The sequence below is a fragment of the Eublepharis macularius genome, chromosome 15 (assembly GCF_028583425.1).
Source record: "Eublepharis macularius isolate TG4126 chromosome 15, MPM_Emac_v1.0, whole genome shotgun sequence".
NCBI lineage: Eukaryota > Metazoa > Chordata > Lepidosauria > Squamata > Eublepharidae > Eublepharis > Eublepharis macularius.
In genome coordinates, this window is record NC_072804.1 from 23,737,044 (window position 1) to 23,762,191 (window position 25,148).

A 25,148-nucleotide genomic window follows, 5' to 3' on the forward strand; every position below is an offset into this window, starting at 1 on the left:
TCGAACCTTCGCCAGCGCCAGCCAATCTCCGCCGAGCCGCCGCGGCCCCGCGCGCACGAGCGGGCGGCTGCTCTGCGCCAGGCGAGGCGCTCCGGCGGCCACTGCAGCATTTCTCGGCGCGGCCGCCGCCCGGCGAGGGGCGGGTCGCAGCGAGCGAGCGAGCGTCGCGGGGGCCAGCGCCGCCTCCTGCCTTCCCCGCCGCGGCCCCGCGCCAGCCAGCCAGCCAGCCGCAGAGCCGCCGGGGGATGGTTGCGCGCCCGCCGGCCAGGCTGCGGGCAGGAGCCGCGCAAGATGAGCGCCGCCGAGGCAGGTAGGAGCCGCAGCCCGCAGGCGGGGCGAGGCGAGGCGAGGCGCGGCGCGGCGGGGGGAGGCTGGGGGCGCCGGAGCCCCTCGGAGGAGCCCTCCGGCAAGGGGCGAGGTGGCGGCGGCTTCACGTGGCCGAGGCTTCGCACGTGACGACGCCGCAGCCCCGCCGCAGTGCCGGCCGAGGGTGTGGGCGCTCGCGGGGCGCCAACATGGCTGCGGGCGAAGCACCTGCCCCTCGGCCCCCTGGCCTGCCTTGCGCGGCGAGGGCGCGCAGGGAGGGGTGGGAGAGCCGGCCCCCGCCCGCCCTTCCGGGTAGGCCGCTGGGAATGCGCGGGGGGGATGCGGGGGCGCTGCCCCCCCCCCGCCTCCCGGGCCCTGATTCCAGGCGACTCTTCCGAGCGTCGCCTTTGGCTCGGCCTCGCTGCGGGAAGGGCCGGCCAGTGCCCTGGCCGTGCCCACCCTTCAGGCTGATCTGCCCAGGCGGATCTGCCCTGGGACCATACTGACCGCCTCGGGAGTAAGCCAGTGAGCGCTACGCCCCAGTAAGCATGCCCAGGATCATGTTCGTTGGCCGGGGGAATTGGTGGCTTGGAACCTTCATGACACCTTTGCATAAGCCCTAGACTGGGCAGATAAGCAGGGGGATGGAGAGAGATTTGCAGCCAAAGCAATGTGTGTGTGTGTTTGTGTGTGTGTGTGTGTGTGTGTGAGTGAGAGAGAGAGAGAGAGAGAGAGAGAGAGAGAGAGAGAGAGAGAGTGAGTGAGTGAGTGAGTGGTACAATACCTGCGCATCTGCTCAAGACTTTCCAGAACCAGACGTGTGTGTATACATCTATAAGTACGTGTGTATAGGCCTTTAGTAACATCTAGCACATTCTGCAACATCTTTTCCTGATCAATTGGTTTCCTTTGCCAATGATCTCCTTACAAGTAGTGCTGGCACAGCTGCTTAGTCTTTTATGGGTAAGATGGGACTGCATACATAGTACTGCAGTGGCCCAGTGTGCCATTTACTGGCTATGAGACACAGCCTATGCAGAAGATCTGTTAGACCTGAACTAAGTGATCCGTTTTAAAAGGAGGCAAGTTGGAATCGCCCAGAACTGCTGCCAGAGGGCAGCTGCAGGGAATTTCTTTTCTTAAATGCTGGATTGGGATGGTGGAGTGGCGGAGGAAGGGGGCTTCTGCTTATCCCAGACAGACAGTAACCGGGGCGCAAGCAGTTCCTGCAAACGTGCAAAAAACTCTCTTGGCCACTCAGCCCAGGTAAATGGGAGGGGGGCAGAGACTCCTCCTCCCATGCTGTGGTCCCAGTCTGAACTGGGTCTTGCAGCTCTTGGGGAAACAGATTCTTTGCAACTGCTATCTGGCTACTGGGAAAGCGACTTGAGTCAGGATAACTCTGTCCCAGATTGTTTAAAAATGCATTGTGTAGTTCGGCTCACAGTGGAGGCCCATCAAAAGACTCACAACTACATTTTGCCAATTTTAAATCAATGGTATCAGCATCCCAAGAAAGATATTCAGGACCAGCGAGAACTTTGGAATCTTCATGGACGCAATGCATGAAATTTTAAAGATTTCCTGTCTTTTAAGATATAATGTAACAGCCTTCCTTAAGGAAGTATAAATGATACAAAAATTGGATGCTATTTGTTAGTAAACCCCCTTCTCTTGGGAGGGCATTGGCCACACAGTGTTGACTACTAGGACTGGCTACTCACATGACCTGAGGGGCCTTGCTTGCTTTGCTCTGCTCTCCTACATCTCAGTCAAGGGACACATGTCCGAGTTCAGGAGCCGTCCAGCATCTCCTTAAGATAAATGCCATTGAGTTCTGTGGCTAGAAATGTGCTCAGGGCAGGGCTCATTTCGAGGGGGGACGCGCAGGAACACAGTTCTCCAAAGAGGTCTCATGTCAGGTGGCCCCACCCACCTGACCCTCGGCCATTTTGGGCCCGTTTCATCCTGGATTGGGGCTGAAATGGCCCGGATCGGCCCTCTGATGAGTGGTGGATCACTCTCCTGTTCAACAGTGGCCCAGTCTTGATCATGTTGGGCCCCTTTTTAGCCATTTTCAGCCCCCTTTTGCCATTTTGGGCCTAATTTCGGTCCTGAATGGCCAGGATTGGGTCCAAAACAGCCAGGATAGGTGATGTCAGAGGGTGTGGCATATGCAAATCAGGTATGCTAATGACACATTTCCGGTGATGGCAAGGGGCGTAGCATATGCTAATGAGTTATGCTAATGAGTTCCTCCAGCTCTTTTTCTACGAAATGACCCATGGCTCAAGGTACACTTCATCTTCACTGTTTCAAGGAAGAATGGCATTTTGCTTATAGGAAGAATGATAGTCAGGGTCCTACTTGGATGGGTATCTATGCCCAGGTTCTACCCTGGCAGCTCTAGTGGCCCTTCTGAGATCACAGAGAGTCTGTGTACATCCTTACCTGAGAATAACCTCATCCTCTTGGTCTCCTGGAAGCAAGAGGCACCTGAAGGATGGTCTAATGCTTGAAATCTCACCAGGTGAAGAACACTGAAAGACCTTCCTAGGGCAGTCAGCACCTGAGAGTTCTCCTTAACGTTCAGAGGGCGCATGTGGTCCCTTCTAGTACTATGGTTCTATGTTTAAAAATTTCATTTTGAGATGTACCTGTTTTCCAGAAATTGCAGAAATTTGATTTCTTTGTAGCTTGCTGAGCTGTGGTGGCAAATGAGACTGCTTACACCAAACTCTGCTTTGGTGTTTTGGCATGACATTGGATGCGGGGGTGGGGGGGTCCCAAGCAGAAATTCAACAGGTGCAGCTATAACAAACACATGCTATTTACACAACTAATGAACTTTTGCCTGCTGCATCCCTGAGAAAAATTGAAGCACAGCAGTCTTGTATATGAATAGCCAAGTGGCCCTGCTCTGCGGATACTTAAATCCACAGATGGGGACCATCTGCAGACTTGCAGAAAAATCCAAAAACTTTTTAAAAATTGAGAGGGAGTTTAACACACACACACGCACCCATGGGAGGAGAATTGTCAGTGCTTGCACACACAATGCGCCTGTGCTGGCCTGGCAGCATTCACCCTCTGCGCTGCATGCAGCAGATGTTGAAAGAGGGGGAGCCACTGCTTAAGCCAGATCAGTGTTGGCTAGCAGGGGAGGGGGAGGGCAGGAGCCACCCACTACTGTTATCCCCTTAGAGCAGCAGAGAAAGTGCTGAGGGCAGGGGAGTCTTGAGGAGGAGGATTAGGATGGGCAGAATGACAGGTGGGAGATGGGTGGGCAGAGCACAGAGGATTGGTGGAGAGCAGGTAGATAACCACCTTCAGTGCAGCGACTGTATGCAGTCGTTCCCCAGGAAGGGCACAGCTTCCAGTACTAACACAGGTGCTGCCATTGCCAACACATGTCTGTGAGAGGGAGGGACTGCTCTGCCATCCTCGTGGACAGGCCGGCGCCAGAGTTTCTGGTGCCTGAGGCTGGGGGCAGCTTCAGGTCTGCTCCTGCCTCCGTGCATGTACGCGCACCTGGACTGCGGGGCGGCTGGGTGGGAGGGCTGCCTGCTCAGACTGTCCTGCGCTGCCGCCGCTGGCATACACTCCCAGCCAGGCATGGTGGGTGGCTGGGGAGGTGTGCGTGTGTCCGCCCAGCTCTCCTCCATTGTGCCGTGCGCCATCCCGGACACCTGCTGTGCCTGGCCCGCGGCTGCTGCTCCTGGCCAGGGGTGCATGCTGGCAGCAGCGGCAGCACGGGAGGGCTAGGAGACTGCAGTAGCTGCGGGCCAGGTGTGGCAGGCGGCTGGGGCAGTGCGTGGGTGGCTTTCCATCCTTCCTGCTCAGCCACCTGCATGCTGCTCCTGCCAGCTCCGCAGCATGCACCCTCGCCTCTGGCACCCCCTCCGGCACCTCAGCACTGGAGGAGGTTGCTGGATTTGCCTCAATGGAGGCACCGGCCCTGCTCATGGACGCTTGACATTCTGAACGGATGCCAAGGATTGCGAGGTGGAGGTGAATACTAGGGAGAAGCAGGCAACCAGGGCGCTGAGGATGGGTGCGAGAGAGACAGCGGGCATTGGGGGACAGAGCAAGAAAGTGATTTGGTGTGTGTGTGAAGGAGAGACAAAAAGTTATGGGATGGGGAATTGAAAGAGAAAATGTGAAAGAGTGGACATAACGATGTATTGTCGAAGGCTTTCACGGCCGGAGAACGATGGTTGTTGTGGGTTTTCCGGGCTGTATTGCCGTGGTCTTGACATTGTAGTTCCTGACGTTTCGCCAGCAGCTGTGGCTGGCATCTTCAGAGGTGTAGCACCGAAAGACAGAGATCTCTCAGTGTCTGAGAGATCTCTGAGAGATCTGAGAGACTGAGTGACTGAGAGATCTCTGTCTTTCGGTGCTACACCTCTGAAGATTTCAGCCACAGCTGCTGGCGAAACGTCAGGAACTACAATGCTAAGACCACGGCAATACAGCCTGGAAAACCCACAACAACCATAGTGGACATAACGTTTGGGACTGATCTTTAGTGAATCAACCTTGGTGTGACCCATTGCTTCTGGGTCATGCTGGAAGGTGGGAATATGAAACAGTGGACATTGCGGGAGAGGGAAAGAGACAAAATGAGGAGGGGTTGGTGAGAGGGGAAGAAGTAAACGGGGAGGAAATGGCATGGTTGCTTCCACAACTTGCTTGTGGTTTCCCGCTTGTATGTGACTAAACTTAAGGCCCCTGAGTGAATCCATGCTGAAAGATTACCTCTCCACACAGCTCTCTTCCTTTTTTTACTTAACTTCATTTCTCTCCCACCTTTCTCCTCTGTGGGGGCCCAGAGCGGCATACGTTGTTCCCCTGTCCTCCATTTTTTTCCACAACGATCCTGTGAAGTAGAATAGGCTTGGGGTTTGTGACTGGGCCAAGGACAGCCAGCAAGCGTTGACGGCAGAGTGGGGCTTAGAGCCTGCATCTCCCAGATGCTGGTCTGACGCTTGAACCCCTACGCCACACTGGCTCTCACAGGACACACCTTTGTTCATTTTAATTTGTGTAGCCAGAAAGTTTGGAAGAACAATATGATCTCGAGCAAAAGTCCAATCAAAGTTATTTAGGTCTCAGCAGGTCTTGTTCCCTTAGGACGGTGTTCTGTCTCAGTTTCTCTGCGTAGTGATGTTGAGGGAGATATGTGCCATTTACGGGATCTTGACCTTGGCCTACTAGCGTTGCTGTGTGCCCAGTGATGGCATGTGAGAATTTTACTCAGCCTTTCTATTTTTACACGGCAGTAAACCTCCGCTGTCCTTGTGATCTTGGCTGTTGGCACATGAGAGGGGCAGGTGTCATATGAGTCCGAACACATTTCTGTGAAGAGGCAGCTCCAGACCGAGCACAGGGGCGTTTTCACTCTGGCCTGTGGGTGGTCTTGCTGCCTGCTGGTTTGTTTCTTGCCAGCCGTAGGCAGGTGGGAGCATTTGTTACCACTGAATTAATTACAAAAGGACAGAAAATGGAGGAATTGTATCATTTCACCCTGTGGTTAGGAGCAGAGTTCAAGGCATTTGTTTATCATTGACCCAGAGCTAAAATCTCTGTGTAGTGGAACTGAACTCTGTGAAAAAGTCTTTTAATTGGATCATATTTCCTTTATATAGTCTTTGTTTAATACCTCTGGGAAACAAGAGGCTTCCTGCTGCTCTGGCCCCTGAGGCTGACTAGCTTGGGAATGTTGTCTTGTCTACTTTGTGTTGTGGGTCTCAAATGTTTTGGCAACAGAGTAGCTCCCATCAGACTGCATTATGGGGCCCGTGGGATTTATGCATTGTAAGTCTTTATATCCTGCAGCTGCTGATACTGGTCCGTGAGCTTACCAAAGCATCGTGAAATAAACAGTTACAACAGTAAACATAGGAAAACAGTAAAGAACTCAAAAGCTAAAAACCTCCAGGAAAAAAGATTCTAAAACCAGCAAAAGATTATTTAAAAGATTTATGTATATTAATATTCTTTTTAATACCAGAGATTCTACCCAACAATGAAAGAGAAAGTGTGTTCTCATAGGCCGGTTTTTTTTTCTTGGTTTCCCTAAACATTTTACAATCGTTCACTAATATTTTACTCAAGGAATTTCCCCCCTTTTCTTGTAGCTTCTCAACCTCAGGCTGTGCATAGTCACTTGGAAAAGTTATCTGGCTCTGCAATCCTCTGCAATACTTGTGGAAAAACTTGCAAAGGAGAGGTGCTGAGAGTACAGAAGAAGTATTTCCATATTAAGTGTTTTGTTTGCAAAGGTATGTATTTGTTTTTTATTATTGTCAGCCTTCAAGCCTGGGGCGGGACTGGGAGGTACCAGATGCAGGAGGCTTGTGTTGTCTTAAGGTTCCCAGGGAGCTGAGCTAGGTGACTCCTTCCCCCATCCCATTCCTGTAGGGGCTGAAATGATCCTCAAACATGAAACTCACTGGGTGATCTTGGAGCAGTCACTCTTGGCCTAATCTGCCTCACAAGGTTGTTGTGAGGGGAAAAAAAGAGTTCTGCCTGGAAGAAGGGTGGCATACAACTGAGCTACAGCGCAGATTGTCAAACTTGGTTTAAGTTGATATATGATCCATTGTTAAACCTGGCTAGTCTGATGGCAAATCACCTCCTTCAGTAGGAGAAAAAATAAAGATGATATAGTGCAGTATGTTGTGTGTTTTGAGTGATTTAAGGTGACTACATCCCGTGCGAGCGAGCAGCTTGGTGCCAAATTGATGAGGCAAATTGTCTAGCTGCTTTGATTAATAGAATTTTCAGGCACTGTAATAGTTAGTTAACTTAATTTGTATGACTTAATTTATGTGGTCACATATGCGGCCACACAATGTGCACAAATTTAAAATATGTCATTGCTTGGAATTTGGGAGAGCAGACAGTTGTGTTCAAGAGGAGTACATGTGACTAGCAACACACCAGAAAAAAGTCGTCAACAGCTTGTCTTTTAGAACTTGAGCTGCCATCTTTCCAATTGTGGCAGAACTGACATTCTCTATTGACATCCCTAGACTGCACAACCTGCTTCCAGCTGCTGTCTGTGGGATATGGATAGTTCTGAGAAAGTTTTGAAAATTTTTGTTTTTGCACATCTAGTAGTAAAATATTGAATCTTGATTACAGGACTGAAAATGATAGTCTTTGGTTTATTTCCACTGTCTGTTTTATTGGTATGCCCTTTCCTACAAGGTATTGAATTGTTTACTGTTAATTGCATCTTGCTATTGTAGAAAAGTAAATTACAGATATCATAATAAATAAACAGATGTATTCTCCACAACTGAAGGGCCTCTGAGGAGCCCACTCAAACTTCGTTGCCGCAATCCCACCCCAAGATGGAATCAGCGGGGACAGGTTGATTAAATGTTAATACACAGGCTGTATGGTATGTCAAGATCTTCTGTGTTCAAGGCAGAGATGCAAAATTTCTAAACATTTACATTTTTCGTCCTGGCCTCAACATTTTTGGATACAGTTTCAGGTAGGTAACCATGTTGGTCTGCAGTAGGACAACAGGATTTGAGTCTAATGGCACCGTAGAAACCAACAAGATTTTCAAGGTGTCCGGGGTCAGCAGCCCAGCCCCCGGACTTGCTGACAGGCAGCGGCAGGGGGCAGCCAGGAGACAGCAGTACAACCGCTCTGTCTGGCAAACAGAGCCAGAACCTGCCTACTCCAGGGGGAAGGGGCGAAAGGCCAAAGCCTCAGAAGGCTGGAGGGAGCAGGGAGAAGCCAGCTAGTCCCACCCCCCAGGGGGAAGAGAGGGGGCTAAGCAGGCTAGAGGAAAAGGGCCAAGGCAGGGGGAATAGGGACACAGCAACAACCCAAACAGAGCCCTTACCTTCCAAGGAGGAGAAGCAGCCACTACAGCCCAGAGCCACCCCCTGGCTAGAGGACAGCAGCCTGGCTCAGGAGGTGCTAGGAGCCAAGCCCCTCCAGGTGGAGCTGCCACAGGCATTCTGGGGGAGGAGATGGGTAGCCCCGCCCGGCATCAGTGAACAGGCAGCACAGAAGCTGGCCAGGGCAGCTCCTCGCGAGCAAGGCCAGGCAGGCTCAGCAGCACAGAAGCCGGCTGGGGCAGCTCCTTGTGAGCAAGGCCAGGCAGGCTCAGCAGCACCGAAGCCGGCTGGGGCAGCTCCTCATGAGCAAGGCCAAGGAGACCTCAGCTGGGGATGGCTCGCATTCAACCCCACCCTGCCAGCAAGGCAAGGAAGCCAAGAAGGGATTAGTGGTAGGAGGGAAACACCTGAGGGAAGGCCCAGCTGGGCCAAGTCAGGAGATGGCACGAGCCTAGAAGGAGGGCGGGGCGGGGAAAGGAAGCCCTATATAAGGTGGCTAGGAAGAGCTCTGAGGTGGTGGGTGTGAGTGATGATGTGGAGTGAGAGCAGTAGGATGCAAGGGTGGAGGCTTGGAGGAGAGTGCTGGAAGGAGGAGATGAAGGAGGATGCAGGGGGTAAGCAGGCCAGGTTGAGCAGGCCAGCGAGTGGACTGAGAGGGAGTCTGGGTGAGGTATACCGCTCCTCCTTCCACAGAGCAGGGTCCTGCAGAATCCCTGGCCCCCCTGTGATGTCAGGAGCAGACCACCCAGTGCCACGCCCAGCGGCAGTCGCGGCAAGCCCTGATACAAGGTACAAACTTTCAAAAGTCAACACACCCTTTTTCAGATACTGGTATAACTATCTGAAGAAGGGAGCTTTGACTCTCGAAAACTTCTTGTATATGTCTCCAGTATACACAGGAATTATTCTTTACGGCTGTGGATTCTTATACATAAAACATTCTGTAAAACCTTCTCTTAAAATATATTTTTCTAATTCCTTGGCCTGTGGGGGAAAACATTTTTTCCCCCTGGGCCTTCACTTCTCTAGTTCTGGGAAACAGGGGAGCATGGACTGGGCTGGACTGCAGAGACTCTTTGGCGCTGTTTACATGGAGCTTTGGGTAGCAACAGAGTGTCAGTTCTGATGAGATTTGGCAGCTGACTTGAAGGGGAAAAATGAGTGATCAGCATGACAGAGGTGTAAAACCACACTGAAGTTGGACTTTTTTTCTTCTCACTGAACCTGGCTTATTTTTTCCCATAAGAAGCCTGCTGTGATCGTGCGATGTTGTGAAATCACAGCTGCTATATTCTATCATACCTTCAAGGTCTGTGTGTTGTTACGTTGGCATGTTGATCATTGACTCGTTTAGAATGTTGTAAGGTGGAGGCTAACTATTCTGATATTACAATAACTAGTACTACTAAGCATGTGTGAGCAGAGAAAGAGGAGCCATTTTATGTTCCAGATCAGCTTCTTTGGCTTGCCTTTCAATAAGTTTGCTATAACGACTGTGTGTGATCTGAGCAAGATGGCATAAAAGCATCACTGAAAGATGGTTTCAGATGGTGCAGAAAACTAGCGGATGGTGGAAGCCTGAAATGAACAAAGTGAATTGTGGAATCTTCAGGTTAGTTAGCCAGCCAGATGACAGTCCTAGTGCTATGGAATGCCACTGCCTTTTGGTCGGTAAAATACAGCACAGAAGGTGAGGCAAAGAACAAGGAAAATGATGGGTGTGTCAGCATTAAAGGAGTTTGGTTAAAAAGCTGCCAGGCCCTTCTTCCTGTTCTACTCCTTTCTCTGTTTTTACTCCCTTATCTGTTCTGTTAAAGGGAACAATGAACCCCCCCTCTGTTATTTCTTCCCCCGCACTCCGCCGTGTTGTGTCTCTTTCCTCTCTTTCCTAGCATTTTTTCTATGCTTCTTTCTCTGCCCATAACTCTGCTGTGTGTACCACCTGCAGGCACTCCTTAGGGGGCACCTGCGTCTCCATCCTTGTGTTTTCCAGGCATCCATATCCCATCTCCGGAGGCCTTTCTGCGTCCAGTCTCTTGTCTCTTTCGCTGTGTTTCTTCTGCTCCTGTATTACGTTCATTTCTCAGACCCGGTGCTTTGCGCTCCCCAGCAATTGCCGCGTACCAGACCGTGCCAGCTCAAGCTGCCTTGGGTGCCTTCCATACAAATGTCATAGTTATCATGGTTCCTTCTGCCCTCAGAGGTTGAGGACAGGATTTTCTCAGTTGGGGCCCATGGACTCTGGAACTCTTCCCCCCCCCCCCCCGAGAGAGGTGGGGTTGCCCCTTGCTCACCAGTTAGTTGAGAGGGCTTTTGGTGAGAAGGGGAGGTGGCTGTTTACAATATGATCTATTGCTATATTTTTTCCAAATTCATGTTGATTTATTTTGGATCATGCCATAGTTTATTGGATGTTAGTGGGGTTTGGGCCTTTGAAGATTCTTCATTCTTTTGATCTGTTAGTTGCCTTGGGCGTGTTACATAGAAACGCAAATGTTTCCAGTCCATATTATAGTGTGTTGTTGAGTGACATTACTTTGTATGCTGTCTGACAAAGGGCGCTGCTTTGACTGGAGAATCTTAAGGTGCTACTGGACTCAAATCTGGTTCTTTTGCTGCAGACCAACACAGCTACCCACCTGAAACTACTTTATGTGTTGGTTTGGTGGCTGAGAAAGTGAAAGCCATGGTAGTCTAAATGCTGCTGATGTTATAATTTCTGTCGGACTGTTGTTATATCCATATTTTAGCATCACTACAAATGACATTTGAAAATGATGTCTGACAAATGCATACCGGAAGGTGAGGTCCAGGACATTTTTGGTGATACAGAGGAACATTAAATTAAAGGACTCTTTCGTCATGCAATGGCCTTTCTCAAGCTGGGTGGCTGCAGTGACAGCTGTCCATTTTCTGTGATGGCCGAAGGGAAGCAAACAGAGCCTGTTGGCTTCTTGTCAGCTGATCTCCCAGTCTCATACCTACATACTGCTGTCAACAGCCAACTGTCCCTGGGCCACCTGCAGGAGGGGCCCTCAGCCACAGCTAGCTTTGGGGTTTGGAAAGAAGTATATGTCCAAACCGCTCATAGCATTTCCCAGCTGTCTGCAAAGGTTTGCTGCCCTGCCTTCCCCATCCTGCTTTGGTACTTGGGTAATCTGCAAAGTGTTGTGTCACGGTTATAGCTAGAAAAATAGGGGAACTGTTGCTAGATTTGACCAAGTAGTCATAGACAATGTATTCACATGCAGAAATAGGGCCCCAAAGCTAGACGTACCAAAACGGGGAGGCCCAGAATAGAACAAACTTGGAGATGGGCCATATGTAGATTAGAAGAGCTATCTAACCCATATCGGTAGATACTGTGTGTTGAGGCTCAGGTGCAGAGAACATCTTAAAATGGCAAGAATGACCAGATCCACAGAAGTGGAGATGTAATTCAAGGATGAGTGAATTGGTTGAGGGCCAAAAGATATTCATGTGCTTGAGAAACTTGTAATCACTAATTTTTACATAGATTTGGTCAGATTAAAAGTAGCAAGAATGAACTCACAATTTTTACATACTTTAAGAAAATGCTTCAAATATAGATAACCTTGTATGGTATTTGAAGTTACAAGATAATTAGTTAGCCAAGAATGTGCGTCCTTATCAAGAGGGACAGTCAGTTATTGTTAGGAGATGGTTCTGAAACCTTATAAATATGAAGCTTAATTGATTAGGAGTTTCTTCTCTGACTACTTGCCTATGACTTGATTATCTTTGGGTAAGATATTTTCTTGACCTCATGTAATTGCTCTCCTTTAAAGATCTTTTGGTTCTAAAGGATGGTATGAATTTCTGATGATTGAGCTTATATGAAGAATACTGAATAACTGTGTTTTAATAAAGGCTTAGAGTGGAAGCAGAGATTCTTTCGTTACATTTGCTTGTGTTCAATACCCAGTAAACGAGCCTATTTGTGGTGTGCCTCATGTCAGGAGTTAAATAATTTGATATAGAGAAGCTAACTAGATACTTAGGGCTTCTTATGTCTAGATCTGAATCAGGCCTGACCAGAGTAATCCAGAACAGTTTCACAAAACGGGTGTGCGCGTTATGCACGGTGATGCTCTACTTTCTGAGTGCTGGCCTTATTTTTCTTAATCTCTCTGACCTGCTTTTGCCTGCAGCATGCGGCTGTGATTTGGCCCAAGGAGGATTTTTCGTGCGGCAGGGAGACTATATCTGCACTCTGGATTACCAGCGGCTCTATGGAACGCGCTGCTTCAGCTGTGACCAGTTCATTGAAGGAGAGGTGGTTTCAGCCCTGGGGAAAACCTACCACCCGCATTGTTTTGTGTGTGTGGTTTGCAGGTCAGTTTCAATGCAACATTAAAAGAAGCTTTATTTTAAAATAAACCAGAGATGCATAGCACCACCCAAAGTAGATTTTCCACCCTGGCATCGAACGTGCCTTTTAACTCGAAACTGTTCATGGCTTCAGATACTCCTTGCTCTGCCAACAAACCCTCCACATTCTGCTGAAAGTCGTGCTGAAGCTCCTTGTGCCCATGTGATTTATCAGCATCATCATCATCATCATCATCATCATCATCATCATGCCCTTGTCTGATCAAAGGCATGTCTGGAGGCTTCCCAGAGGTGCAGTGGGCTACCCCAGGGCTGCAGATGTGGTGCTGTTAAGATCTCCTGGTGATACAGATGGCTCCTCTGCCTGCCACCCACAGCCAACCTCACCTGGGAAGTCTTCCAATCCCAAAATAAAGCCAACAACAAACTGCTTTGCGTGGAATTTGACAGCATCTCTAATTGTGTGTGTGTGTGTGTGTGTGTGTGTTAAGAAGAATATTATGCTGGCTGTGGTCACCTTTGTATTGAAGGGCAGTTACCTTTCACCAGTTATTTTGCTATAGATATTGGTGGAAATATCATACTTCAGTGTTCTTGTCTGCACTGGCTTTTTTATGTGGGGACTTGGGCAACTTAGAGCTAAGCTACAAGAGACAAATTACACAAGGAAGAGCACCTGAAGGAAGTTGCAATGTTAGCCGGGAAGCTGAGTTTTAAAAGAGATTGGACGGCTTTGTCAGTTTCCCCTCTCTACAGGTTGATCACTGCTCATTTGGTTTGTTTATTTCCTCTTCACCTCTTAGAAGAGGAGGTGAAACTGAAGCAGCCTTGGGGAGGCAAAGAGGAAATAAACAAAAAATCATGTTACCACACAGAAGAATTGTAATCCGTGCAGGCCAGATTTTCAGTTTGTAGAAACAAACAAATGTTGCTACCTCCAAGAAATCCATTTAGGGTACACGCTGTTGTTCTATTTTGGGTGCAAACAATATTTATTTTCTTGGGGATTCTACTTGTAATAGATGGCGTGTAATAGAAGGCTACAGTCTTTGAATTTATCTCCTTCCCTTGCTTTTGTGGCTGTGCTCAGTGTTCTTTCCTGATTTGTGTGTGTGTGTGTGTGTGTGTTTGTCTTATAACTTCTAGTCAACGTGTTTTGAAAGCAAAAATCCTTCCAGGCTGGATTGACTTTCAGTTTACTTAATTGATTGGGGAAACCAATCTCAGGCTCTTGCTGTATCAGTCCCACTCTCTCAACACTTGCTGCTGTGTAGCGCTAGGAGTCACGGCCTGTTCCCCACTTAGATGCTTTCTCTTAGAGCGGGACCACAAGTGACGCCTGACACAGGTTGGACACTTGCCAGCTTCCCTCAAGTTTTGATGGGAAATGGAGGCAGCTTGGCGGAATGTTGGACAAGTGACAGTTGAAAAGTCCATTGGACAGCAGTCGGAGAGCCGAGCTGCAAGACCAGGATGCCTACATTTCCCCTCAAAACTTGAGGGAAGCTGACTAGTGTCCAACCTGTGTCAGGCGTCACTTGTGGTCCCGCTCTCAGTTCTCAGCACCCCAACATTCTCTTTTGATCCCCGCCTTGGAATTTCCAAGCGTGCTTTCTGGTCTTCACTTGCTCATCTTTAAGCATGCTCAGGAGTTCTTCACGTGTTCCAGGCTGGTTTACGATTTTAAAATTTTATTTATTATCCACTTTTCTCACTGAGATCCAAGGCTGATTATCCAGTGCAAGTGATACACAATACAATCAACAGGTAGGACATTCACTGAGCAAGTACTACAATGAACACAGGACATTCAGTGAAACAGATACAACAGGGTACAGTAGCAGAAAATCTGAAAATAAGCATAAAGTCGAGCATAAAGATGAAATCTTTCAGAAACAATGCATAAGTAATTTGCACGACTTGTTAAGCAATGTGGAAACTCTCTAGTGGCTCATATGTACATCAACATACAGTATCCAATAGCATAGCGTATAGTTCTTGTCCCTACCAAAGCATCCCTCTGATTTAATTTCTTATGACACAGCCTTATAATCTGGGTAGAAAGCCCTCTTGAATAATTCAGTTTTGCACAGTTTGCAGAAAGCCAGGAGAGTGGGAGCTTTCCTAACCTTCTCAGGCACGCCATTCCATAAAGTGGGGGGGCCACCACAGAGAAAGCGGTTGATTTTGCTCAACTGCAGGGTGGTATCTGCAGAAGGCCCTGCTCTGCCGTGGTGGAACATAGGAGAAGAGGCAGTTACATAGATATAAGGGGCCACAGCCATGAAAGGCTTTGAATGTGGTTGCCCACTTCTTGCTTTCACTTACAAATACGCAGTGCGTCCTTTGTGTCTGTTTTATTGGAGAAGAGAGATTCCTGAAAGAGCAGATCCTGGTGTTTTATCACTTCTCTTTCATTCTTTTGCTCTGTGGCTTAGGAGAGAAATTCCAGCGTGTCCAAGAGTTTTAAATGACTCATCATGTATGCGGGTTTTGTGTTCCCAGCACTTTCTTTTGATTGTGGGGTGTGTGTTGACAAGGGGAATAACCTCTGTCAGGAAATCTTTTCCCACATACAAATTACAGTTTTGCTATACTTAATCAGGAAAAAGAGCAGGTTCTTTGGAGAGGTGGCATTTTCTGAATAAATACAACGACATTCAGTGAAGAGATTTCTTATGTTTTAGAAACATTTATATCTCACCATTCCATATACTAACAGTCATGTGGTTCCCCTTCTGTTGGAAGAGTCTCAGAGCCAAGCTACAAGTGATGCCTGACACAGGTTGGACACTTGTCAGCTTCCCTCAAGTTTTGATGGGAAATGTAGGCATCCTGGTCTTGCAGCTGTAATGGAGAGGCAAACTGTAAAACCAGGACGCCTACATTTCCCATCAAAACTTGAGGGAAGCTGACAAGTGTCCAACCTGTGTAAGGCATCACTTGTAGCTTGGCTCTGTGTCAGGGTCATTGCAGCAGCCCTGTAATGTAGGTGGGGCAATGTCTCTTGCAGCAGCATGGATCCTGGGGCAAGACACCGGGATCAGGGCGGTGTTGCTGTACCTCCAGCAGCCCAATCAGAGCTAGTGGTGAGGCCGAGACTTGAGGTGCATCCTATGAGAGAATCTTGAAAGAGTTCAGGCATTTTCTCTGATTTTTGTATGGTGGATCAGTTTATGACCCCTGAAGAAGTAAGTCCCTGTGTCAGGATGTCAGTTCTCTAGCCAGAGTTACGCCATGTTGACTTGTGTTATAATCAGTAGTTGTACAGTTTTCCTCCCTCCAGGCCCAGGTGTCATCCAGGCCGCTCATACCCATGGGAGCGAAGAGTCTTATCTGTCCAATCCAGCCAACGACCTTGATGTCCTCGTCTTCTCATGCCTTTGCAGATGGGACTGGGGGGGAGGCTGGGAATGGGTGTTTGAAGTATTGTAACTTTCGCTTTGCATGCCATTCTCAACAAAGCTTCCGTTCAGCCAAGGGCCTCAAAAGTCTTTGGATTACGGACACCTGTAACCTGAGCACTGTCTTTCAATAAACCTTTTGGAATCAAGAAACCTTGTGCTTCTTGCAAGAGGGGGGAGACGAACTCTAGATAACTGGGATTCCGTAGTCTGACACCCTGTATGAAACAAGTGTACAATTCGCTGGCCCCTTGTTGGATCCTTGAGGATCTTCCCTCTTCCTGTTTGTGGTTCCACCTGCAACAGAAAAAAGACAGAGAGATTAGCCATTGCTCTTGGATACTTACCAGAGCTTCAGTGCTTCTCTTCAGAGTACCCTTCTTTTGTGCTCCTTCAAAAAAATATATGGAAAGAAATTCCAGTCTCCATATTTATATCTGAACTTACATTTTTTGTATTTTATTGAATGTACTACTCTGGCCGACTTTTCATATTTTGTAATTGTTACTTATTGTGGAGTGTGGATATATTGTAAGATGTTTTGGGAAGCGTGGTGGCAGCAGCAGTGATTCGGGAGCAGCAGCTTGAGGTTGGGAGCGCGAAGGAGGGACTCAGTTCAGGGTGGCAGCGGGAGCAATGAGAGGGGCTGAGGGCTCAGGGAAGGTTCCAGAAGCACAGTTGGCCCCAGGGGCAGGAGACCCCAGAGGGAGGTGCTAAGGAGCCTCTCACTCAGCCCCCCAACAGGCCCTTGCAGAGGAAAGGGGGTGAAGCAGGAGGGTGTTGTAGGAGAGGCACAGCTGCCTGGCAGAGCGATGGAGGCGAGGCATCACAGGCTGGGCACAAGGACGGGAGCACTGGGTAGAAGGGCCAAGGATAAGCAGAAGGGGGCACCAGCCATAACAGCCCAGATACCTGAGGACTGAGGCTCATGCACAACTTTGTCACAGAAGGTTAAGCTGAGAGAGTGTGATTGACCTAAAAGTCACCCCATGAGTAGGTTACAAACCCCTTCTTTGCCTTGTGAATTGAAGACCCCTGCAGGGAGGGGGGGAAATAGGTGCTTCATCCTGATCCCAACCACTGGTCCTCTGCCCTCAAATACCCTCTCCCAGCGATTTAAACCAATTTTTACCTATTCCAGGTCAAGAAATAAGCCCGGCTTATTTGTATATGTGTGTATAAAACAGAGTATATTTATGTCCTGTTTTTCTTCCCAGTGGGGACCCAAAGCAGCTTACAGCACCCTTCCCCTCTCCCCCATTTCATCCTCACAACAACAGCTGGTATTGGCCGCTTCAGAGCTGGCTACATAGGGCTCCTTGCTGTCGCTGAGCCCTGGCTGGCCCATGACACACAGTTAGAGAGAGGCTCGTGGCTTCTAAGGAAGCTATGAAGTCCTGGGCTGGCCCTGATGTGTAATGTTCAGTATGGATATGGAAGTCACCCCGAACCGTCGGTCTGGATGTCTCCAGTGCCCTGTCCAAGAGCATCTCTGCCAGCTCGACTTCCTGTCTTGTTACTGATGTCTTGTGGCATCCTGCCACATTCTTGCAGTTGAGTGGGTTCCACATGTTGTTTTCAGCTAAGGGCCAAGCTACACATGACGAATGACACAGGTTGGACACTTGTCAGCTTCCCTCAAGTTTTGATGGGAAATGTAGGCATCCTAGTCTTGCAGCTTGGCTCTCTGACTGCTGTCCAACGGTCTTTTCAACTGTCACTTGTCCAACATTCCGCCAAGCTGCCTACATTTCCCATCAAAACTTGAGGGAAGCTGACAAGGGTCCAACCTGTGTCAGGCGTCACTTGTAGTTTGGCCCTAAGTTTCAGGTTGTTCCAGAACCTGATAGGTAAAAGAGCACTTCTGCAGGGAATCTGGGCAGAGATGCCTGAGTGATGACCTGATCCAAACAAAGGAGGGAAGAAATAACTTTGATGAGAAAGAGGAGGAGTGAGTGGAGATTGTAATTGGGGCAAGGTGGGAAGGCATAGGCATGGAGTGTGTGTGTGCATGTGTGTAGGATTACAGGGGAGAAGGGCATCACCAACAGAGGCTTGAGGCAAAGATGACATCAGGGAGGGGCGGGTCCAACTTCATAGGAGTGCAGTACGGCTGTGTTGGCTGTACACACATCTTGAGTGTGGCTCTCACAGCTTGATCTTAAAGATGTGTACTTGGAAGTAAGTCCCACAGTGTTCCATTTGCTGCTTTGTTGCAACTATGCTAAAGATTACAGCTGTAAGATTCTAAAGCACCTCTTTTGTCCTTGATTGTGTTTCCTCTGATGAGGAACGAAGTTCTTTGGATGGCTGCGCCTTCTACCAAAGCACATTAGATTTCTTGAGAACAAGACTTTGGAAAATATTAAGGTCACATAAAGAGTGCCTCAGTTTCTCGCCAAAGATTATTTCTCTCTGTAGCCAGTTTTGCTGAACCGAGAACAAATGATAACAAATAAATAAGTCCTCTGTACCAAAATAAAAAAGGTTGTGGTTCAAAGAACGCAAAGATTTCCATTTACTGATGCTTTAACTTTTCTTATTTTAGGCAGCGTTTTCCTCCTGGAGACCGTGTAACTTTCAATGGCAAAGACTGTCTCTGCCAGAAATGTTCTCTGCTACCTGCTGGGAATATCAACAGGAGTTTTCCAGTCCAGGCCCCCCAAAGTAAGTTGCAGGTTCCATTTTATCATTTTCAGTTGAGCTATTTAAAAAGTGAAGATAATTTGCTGTCTTCAAATTCTCTTTTTGCCTGTGCTGATGTTGAATAAGACAGTGGGTATTCTCTGAGTAGTTACTGGCTTTTCTCCAAACATCTACTAATTTTATTTTGATTTTTTATATTTGGTGATATTTTTAGCTTCTATGTAATAATATTCAGTGTTGGTCAGAGTTGGTGGCTGACATACCGTGATCATTTTTTGTTATGTGCGAAAGTGTTTATATTTGACCACTGTACGTATCAGGAGGAAACGTGGCAAGGTTTAGCCTGATCTTGTCAAATGTCGGAAGCTGTTATGAGCCTGGGCCTAGTGAGGGGGGAAGATTTAAAAGGGGGACTGTTCCTGGGGCCATAGATGCCACATTCCGTGGGTTCCTGCTGTGGGAGATTTTCCCATAACAGGAATCAATAGAAAGTGGCTGGCCACAGGACAGGGGAGGTTAGGTTTGGGGGAGGGTGTGTGTGGTATTTGGCAGTTTGGGTGCAGGTGGACTGTGGCTGTGGCCATTGGCAGCCCCAATCCCATGTGTTTCTGTGGTGTGGAAGTCTTCCCCACAGTAGAAAGACAAAGTGGTGTGGTAGGAGAACCACCTTTGGGGGGGCATAAAATGGCCCCCCAAAGTGAGATCTGCTTGAGCCTTGGTGGAGGGAGGGAGGACAGGTAGGAGGAGGTCCTCTGATGTTTGGGGGCATTTTGCATGCAAAATGCCACCCCTAGCCAGACAAGCCTCTCTTATTTCCCCCATAGGGAATAGTGGAGTGGAGGTGGATAGGGACACCTTCTTTGGGAGGCCATAAAATGCCCCCCCCCCAAGTGGAATCTGCCTGAAACTTGGTGGAGGGTGGGAGGACAGGTGGGAGCAAGTCCCCTGAGGGTTGGGGGCATTTTGCTTGCAAAATGCCACCCAAGTCCTCCTAGAAAGAGGATGACTTGTTTTTCCCCATAGAGAACCATGGAGAGTGTAGGAGGATGGGGGCACCTTGTTTGGGGGGGCATAACATGGCCCCCCAAAGTCTAATCTTTCTGAAACTTGGAGGGTTGTTAGAGGAGAGTTAGGAGAAGGTCTCCACCAAGTTTGGTGTGATTTGGACAGAAAATGCCCCCCCCAGACTCCCGGAAAGCCAGGAGAAGGTTTTCTCATTGAAAACAATGGCCGAATCAAGCCGAAATGCGAATACCAAATCGGCTTGCTGATTAACCGAATCAGGTTTAACGAAACAGGCAGGCCTTGCACACCCCTAGTTATAAGTGAGGTAAACAATTAATTAATTAAGGTTTTTATCCCTCCAGAAACTCATGGCAGCGCACATACATCCCTTTATCATCACAATTCCTTTGAGATTTGGGTCTGGCTGAATGACAACTGGCCAAAAGTGAGCATTGCAGCTTAGCGGGGATTTCAACCTGTGTATTCTATTTCCAGAAATTTTGAAACCATTGGGTTTGGTTCCAGACTAAATTTCCCATCAGCAAAGTGTAACTTTCCTACTTCCCCACTGATTTCCACAAAATGCTACACAGGAAGGAGGTTTGTACTGTAAGGAAAGGGTTCAGTGAGATGCTTTGGTTAAGGGACAGGGGCTGTGGAGTATACTATTGTGTACTTGGGTAGCTTCTGCTTCATTTATATGCCATGTCTAACTATTTATGCTTTGATTCAGCATTGTCTCCGCTCTATATTAGGATTTCTGTTTGCATTCAATTTTCTGCAGTCCACAGCCTGTCACACTGTTATTGAATGTCCAAGCCATAGATCGTGTTGACTCACACTGGGCAAGGGGTTGGGGAAGCTGACCATTGAAAACATGGAACGCTTACATGATGGAAAACAAAAATGGACCCCGTTTTATAGATGGGTTAAACGGAAGTATAAAATAGAGACACAACTAAATGTTAGCAGAACACAATCAAATGAATGCGCAGAGTAAAGAAGTACTAGAATTAAAGAATGCAGACTTATAGTGATAATAGTGTAGTGAAAATAGTATGATTATGATGGGATTGCAGAGATGAAATGAAATGTATGATTTATAACATGTATCCAAAGAATGTGAGACTTTTGATTAATTTTGTTATCAGAATAAGGTGGAACTAAAACAAATAAAATATTAAAGAAAAAAGAAAACGTGGAACGTTTTAATAATTTTTTATCAAACACAGTATATCATGTTAATTGTAGGCAGAATTATTCACTGTTAAACAGTAAATATATACGATGTTATATGTGTTTAGTATATAATATTAACTTTGTTTATAGTCCACCTTTGTCACTGAAACTCAAGGCGGATTACAGGAAATAAACAGAGCAATAGGACAGCATAAGACAACCAGGTGCTAGTAGAACAGGACTAGGTTTACTGAGTTAGGGAACAATGTGAACAACAAGCTATCCAGGTATGTTATAAACGGAAGAGAAAGTGGATTACCAGGTAAAGACTGCAGTAAAAGCAGGGGATCCCTACAATCATAATTGTATATTATCCCTACAATAATCTTTCAACTATAATCCTATTCCGTTATAAAAGCACCCCCTGGTACGTTTCATTCTGCTACAGTTCTAATCCCTTTTTAACGTTGCCCTCTTGAACCTTTCTATCCTGCACATTCTGCAGAATGATAGAAGCGTGGCAGTCTTCTGGGCTTCCTTACGCAGGCCCTTCCACAAGATGGGAGCCACCACTGAGAATGTGTGTGAACCTGTTTGCAGGGTCACAACCTCAGAAGGCTTTTCTCAGATGAGCTACGCTGCCATGGCACAGCAGAGTAGGAAAGGTCCTGCTGCAGGTATATGGGTAGGAATCCCATTCCCCCGGGGGGTGGGGGATCCCCTGCTCCCAACCTCTGCCCCCCGCCACCTCTCACCCGGCTGGCAGGGGGAAAAGGTGCCGGAATGAGCCTGGAAGCCCTGCAGCACACTCCCATGCACTCCAGAGCATTTCCACATTGCACCAGGAACGATGCCATTCCTGGGGTGATATGGAAGTGACGGGTTGTGCATGGGGTTGATTTGATTAAAATTAGTCCCAGTCTAGTGTTTGGGACTGATTTTTATCAAATCTGTCCCAGATTTTTATCAAATCTGTCTCTTCCATATCACGCTAGGAATGACAGAATTCCTGGCACAGTGAGGAAGTATTTTGGCACGCATGCTGTGCACACATGCAAAATAAATACTCCTGTCACGCACATCCAACCCCCCCATCCCTCAGTTTCAAGCCCTGGGGACCTGACTAGGGGTGTGTGATTCGAGATTCTGATTTGGAAAAAACACCCAAATTTGACCTGATTCCGAAAGATTCGGGATTTCCGAATCGGAAATACAGAACCAAAGCTTTCTGAAGCAATTAGGATCGCTTCGTAGAGCTTCGGGTCAATCAGGAGCAGCCACAGCACTTTTCTGGCTGTTTGCATTTGTACATTCCTGCACTTCCGGAAAAGGCACCAAAAAACCGGAAACCAAATGGCCTGCAACCATTTTGAAAATGGAGGTGGGTGGAGTCAAGGAGGAAAGCTGACAGTGTTCGGTGAGTGGGCCATCCCTTTAAGGACATATAGAAAGGGCTTTCCTGTGGAAACAAACCAAGATCTGAATGATTGCCTGTGATCCAATCCTGGCTTCACAAACTAACCAGAAGTTTTAAAAAATGTTTCAAAAATGCATGTAAAACTGCTTAACACTGTAGATGAGAACCATATTACCTCTTACAATGAATGTAAACAGAACATAGAACTAGCTACAGAAACACAGATGAACAAAGCCTGCTGTGGAATTTATCTGAAATACCGCTTTCAGAGGGCATCTCCCAGTCCTTCTGCTGCACCTCAGCCTTTTCTCCCTCTGAATGTTGATACAGTTTTGCTTTTTTCCCTCCTCTGATTCTCCCTTCAGCCGCTTCTCCATCCCTTGGCATCTGACTCCCGCCCCCCCGCCCCCCCCCTCATCACTCGCTCAGCATTCTTGAAGGTATAACTGTGCCTTCATTCTGCAGAGTCCTTGATAGACACCGGAGGGCCCAGGGAGCCAATAGGGAAGGGATCCTTGTTCTACTTGCAGGCTCTTCCACTCAGAGCCAAGCTACAAGTGACAAATTACACTTGCCTGGCAAGTGAACAGACTCACGTGTACTCCTCCCTGTTCACTTGCCATTCACTTGCTCTCCACTTGATCGAGTGGAGAGCAAGCGAATGGCAAGTGAACCGGGTGGAATACACGTGAGTCTGTTCACTTGCCAGGCAAGTGTAATTCATCACTTGTAGCTTGGCCCTCAGTTTCAGTAGGGAAGCGGGGACTGCGCCACAGGTTTAATGAAAAAGGTGAGTTTTAAATCATCACTAGATTCCACATAGAGCAGCAAGTATATGACTCCCTTTCCTTTAGGTTGGTCATTTTTTCAAAAAGTCTATCCTCAAAAGCGATTATGTCATTAACTTCAGTGTGGGACTTTGATCTACATTTTATGTCCTGTGTGCGGTGTTACCTGAAGTGTTGTGGATCTAATGCCTCCTCCATCCCACTATTAGGATTCTCGGACGCCCATGACTCTCTGTCCTAAATGCATGAAACCGAACAGGAAGGACGTTTTCTTTCACCTCACAAATGATGCATAAAGTGCATTATTTATGTTTCAGCTATTTCTCTTTTCCAGCTTGTGGTGGCTGTGGCTCTGAAATAAAGAATGGACAGTCCTTGGTGGCCTTGGACAAGCACTGGCACCTGACCTGCTTTAAATGCAAGATGTGTGGCAAAGTCCTGAATGCTGAATACATCAGCAAGTACGTAAAAGAATGATAATGATAAAGAATGATAATCCATCCAGTTTGGTGTAGTGGTTAAGAGCGCGGGACTCTAATCTAGAGAGCCGGGTTTGATTCCCCACTCCTCCGCTTGAAGCCAGCTGGGTGACCTTGGGCTAGTCACAGCTCTCTCAGAGCTCTCTCAGCCCCACCCACCTCACAGGGTGTTTTGTTGTGGGGATAATAACGACATACTTTGTAAACCACTCTGAGAGGGTGTTAAGTTGTCCAGAAGGGCGGTATATAAATTGAACATTATTATTATAATAACTCTTAAAGATGTGTTATTTTACCGAAAGGTGAAAGCATGGCATGCAAAGGATTTATTGACCAGTTGTACCATGAATAGATGCAAGCGGAAGTCAGTGGGGCAGTAAAGAATGATTAACCCCCCGCATGCATGACCGCCCTCTAATTGACTCAAGTATTATAGCCTACTTTCCTAGGTACACTTGCTCAGGAGTAGGTCCAGCTGAGTTTATGAGAACTTCCTGGCATAGGATAGCACTGACTGTGTCTGGAAACAGAGAATGTTTGAAAGTTCATGATGGAGATCTGAGCAAAGTGCAGATATTTCCTATTTGACAATGTGCAAGCACTGAGTCATTACTGACCCATGGAGGGACGTCGCATCACAACATTTTCTTGGCAGACTTTTTACGGGGTGGTTTGCCATTGCCTTCCCCAGTCATCTACACTTTACCCCCAGGAAACTGGGTACTCATTTTACCTACCTTGGAAGGATGGGCTGCTGTACTGCAGTTGACCACTCTGTGCCATGGGGCTGTTTTGTCAATGTGAAGAACAGGTAATAGAGAAAGTATATATTAAAAGTGCTTGTGATCTAGAATTCTGCACCCAAAGGTTTCCCTTACACCTGAGTGATCACAACCATTCAGGATTAGGGGTAACGATCCAAAACCAGGGGGGGGGGTGAGGCAGAGAAAGTCTCCTCAAAACATGTACCTTACGCTACCGCAAAATGGAGCAATAGACTGAGACTCTGTAGTGGACATTTTTATGGACAGGATTAGCCAAATTCATAGAGAGTGGATCTGGTAGTGGCTCGTCGCCACAGTAGTAAAATGTCTCCTGCAGGCAGTTCCAGGGCTGAAGATAAACCAAGGGGTGGGAGATAGATAAACTAGACACAGTGGGAAAGGGGAAAAGCAACGAGTCTGTGCTGCAGAAAATTAGGTTACCAGTCCTAAGGGACTGGGGAAGAAGGAGCTTAATCTTTAGTCTTCAATGGGGATGACTAAATCAGCCAACTGCAATGTCATTAGAAACGAATCCTAAAACCTACAAAAAGCCTCACAGCTTTCTACAGAAAATACACATTAAAATGAGACATTAAAAGTCTCTAAAATCTACAGTTTGGTGACTGATTCCTTATAGTACTGAGAACTCCTAAAGGTTATGTACAGATTGACAACCACAAACAAAGAACAAGAGCCTAGCTGAACTCCAGCCATTGAAATGGGACAGGGGGACACTTGAACCAATCCTATTCTACACCAAATGACCCTAATTCTCCCTTATCCCAGTCATCTGTTCTTCATTGATGGCTGAACTGCTGGAGTGGTCAGATCTTACCTCATACTTTAACTGAGGCTCAATTAACCCTGCTAATTTGGTTATTTTGTCAGTTTCTACATAGCACATTAAGTAATTAAGAATTAATAGGACAGGGTGTTTAATGC

General features: G+C 47.5%; 1 protein-coding gene across 3 annotated transcripts in view; it reads left to right on the forward strand.

Moving 5' to 3' along the window:
* The first annotated feature begins 210 nt into the window (after positions 1–210).
* Positions 211–25,148, forward strand: part of ABLIM2 (actin binding LIM protein family member 2) — a 75,284-nt gene continuing 50,346 nt past the window's right edge. For all 3 annotated transcript variants that reach the window (XR_008598296.1, XR_008598297.1, XM_054999703.1), the window contains exons 1-5: positions 211–310; positions 6,447–6,590; positions 12,344–12,527; positions 18,477–18,595; positions 23,298–23,424. Coding sequence is in view for 1 of the 3 variants with exons in the window: in XM_054999703.1 (XP_054855678.1) it covers positions 292–310; positions 6,447–6,590; positions 12,344–12,527; positions 18,477–18,595; positions 23,298–23,424 (593 nt within the window). In the remaining 2 variants the exon portion in view is untranslated. The remainder of the gene's footprint in view (positions 311–6,446; positions 6,591–12,343; positions 12,528–18,476; positions 18,596–23,297; positions 23,425–25,148) is intronic.